Source organism: Otolemur garnettii, unplaced genomic scaffold (genome assembly GCF_000181295.1).
Source record: "Otolemur garnettii isolate 467f Iridium unplaced genomic scaffold, OtoGar3 scaffold00141, whole genome shotgun sequence".
NCBI lineage: Eukaryota > Metazoa > Chordata > Mammalia > Primates > Galagidae > Otolemur > Otolemur garnettii.
Genome location: NW_003852536.1, coordinates 486,660 through 488,453, shown reverse-complemented (window position 1 = coordinate 488,453; position 1,794 = coordinate 486,660). Strand labels below are relative to the sequence as shown.

At 35.4% G+C, this 1,794-nt stretch overlaps 1 protein-coding gene across 1 annotated transcript in view; it reads left to right on the top strand.

Moving 5' to 3' along the window:
• Nucleotides 1–1,794, top strand: part of CEP135 (centrosomal protein 135) — a 66,813-nt gene that overhangs the window by 16,531 nt on the left and 48,488 nt on the right. Inside the window, exon 6 of the mRNA XM_003798800.2 lies at nt 274–358. Coding sequence (XP_003798848.1) covers nt 274–358 — 85 coding nt within the window. The remainder of the gene's footprint in view (nt 1–273; nt 359–1,794) is intronic.

Below are 1,794 nucleotides of genomic sequence, written 5' to 3'. Positions count from 1 at the left end.
TTTTTTTTTGTTGCAGTCGTCACTGTTGTTTTAGCAGGCCCATGCTGGGTTCAAATCCACCAGCCTCTGTATGTAGCTAATGCCGTAACTACTGTGCTATGGGCACCAAGCCGATGTGCTATATTTTACATAGACTATGAGACCCTTGGCATAGTGCCTCAGACCTTGCTGCAAAAGGGATAGAATTTATAAAATAACCCATCTAGTTTTATTTCATGTCATTTTGTATTTCTTAAGAAAATCATGTTGGCATTAGTTGTAAATGTGTTTCAGGATTCAAGAACTTCAACAGGAAGTCCACCAGTTACAAGAAAAGTTAGCAGTGATGGAAAATGGAGTGATAGATTATAGCAAGCAGGTAGGATTTTAATTTACTTGCATAGGAGGGATTGAGATGGATATGCTGAAATTGCATATAGAATTGGGTTGCATTTGATATTACTGGTACTGAGCTTGACAGCTTTTATCCTTTTTTAAAATTTAGTTTGTTAATAAAGTTAATAACCAGTATGGCTTTAGAGCACTGAGTCCATTCCTGTCATTAGTCTTTGAGATGAAGTATTTTTTTGTTTTGTCATTTTGCTTTTTTGTAGGTGTATCATTTATCTCCCCAAATATAACTTTATAGTCATATTAGTATTTCCATCTCAGTAGCTATTTTACTGAAGTTTGCTTTATTTTTATAATTATATTTTTATGGTTCTTAAAGTCATATTTTGTCATTTTTGAGCATGAATCTCTGAAAGTTACTCTTCTGTGTTGCCATATTTTTTGTGTTTTCTCTAAGCACAAGCATCTCATAAAATAGCTTTCTGAATAAGTAGGAGAATTAATAGATGCAAAGTGATGTCATAACCATAGCAAGCTCCGTTCTTTCATACTCTGTATTGGAGTCTTGGCTGTACTGTGATTTGAGTAATGACAGGCTTTCTTTCTTAATATGCTTCCTGAAGTTTAAACCCGGTAGCACATTTGTCATTTTTTTGCACATAACTGCATTTTTTTTCCTTGGAGTGAAGTGATCTGTGCATATGAAATATAGATATAACTTACCTATTGGTATAACTGTTCGTAAAGTACTTTGAAGATTATTTGGATTAAAATGGAGCCAACAAAATAATAATAATAATGTCAACAGAAAGCTTACTGTATAAAGAGATGGTGAAAACATCAAATATGTATGAGTTGAATAGTATTGGTATTTTTCAGTTTATAATCATACTTCTGCCACGTTTTTTCCAAGTACTTTATGAACATAAACTGGCCAGTCTTTATCATTTTTAAGAGGGGGCTGAGGGTTTTGGAACAAATAGCTTGACCTTTCTGATTGAAACAAACAATTTACTGTGGTTATCAGTGTTAGTGGGCTTAGGTGAGCTTCTGTGCTGCCTGCCAGTTTTTGTTATTATTTTGCTTTTCTCAGCACATATTCCCCATTTTGCTGTTTACAAGATCATTCCTTAGCTTATGTCCCCTTCTCAGGATGTCACCCTTTCTCAGCTTCCTATCTCTGTCTTTGTCAGTATTTACACTCCGACCCACTTACAACATAATGGGTAGGGCGTGGAAGGCTAAGTTGCCTGTGTTCTTGGCCTCATTTCCTCTCTTCTCCTTAGGACTTAACTTCATTAGTAATTTTTTAGAGATGGGGTTTTGCTCTATTGCCCAGGCAAGACTGAAACTCCTGGGTTTAAGTGATACTCCAACTTCAGCGTCCTGAGTAGATGAGACTACAGTTGTGTGCCCAGGACTTCAAGCAATTATTCTTTCTTTCTTTGAAACTTTTTTTTTTTT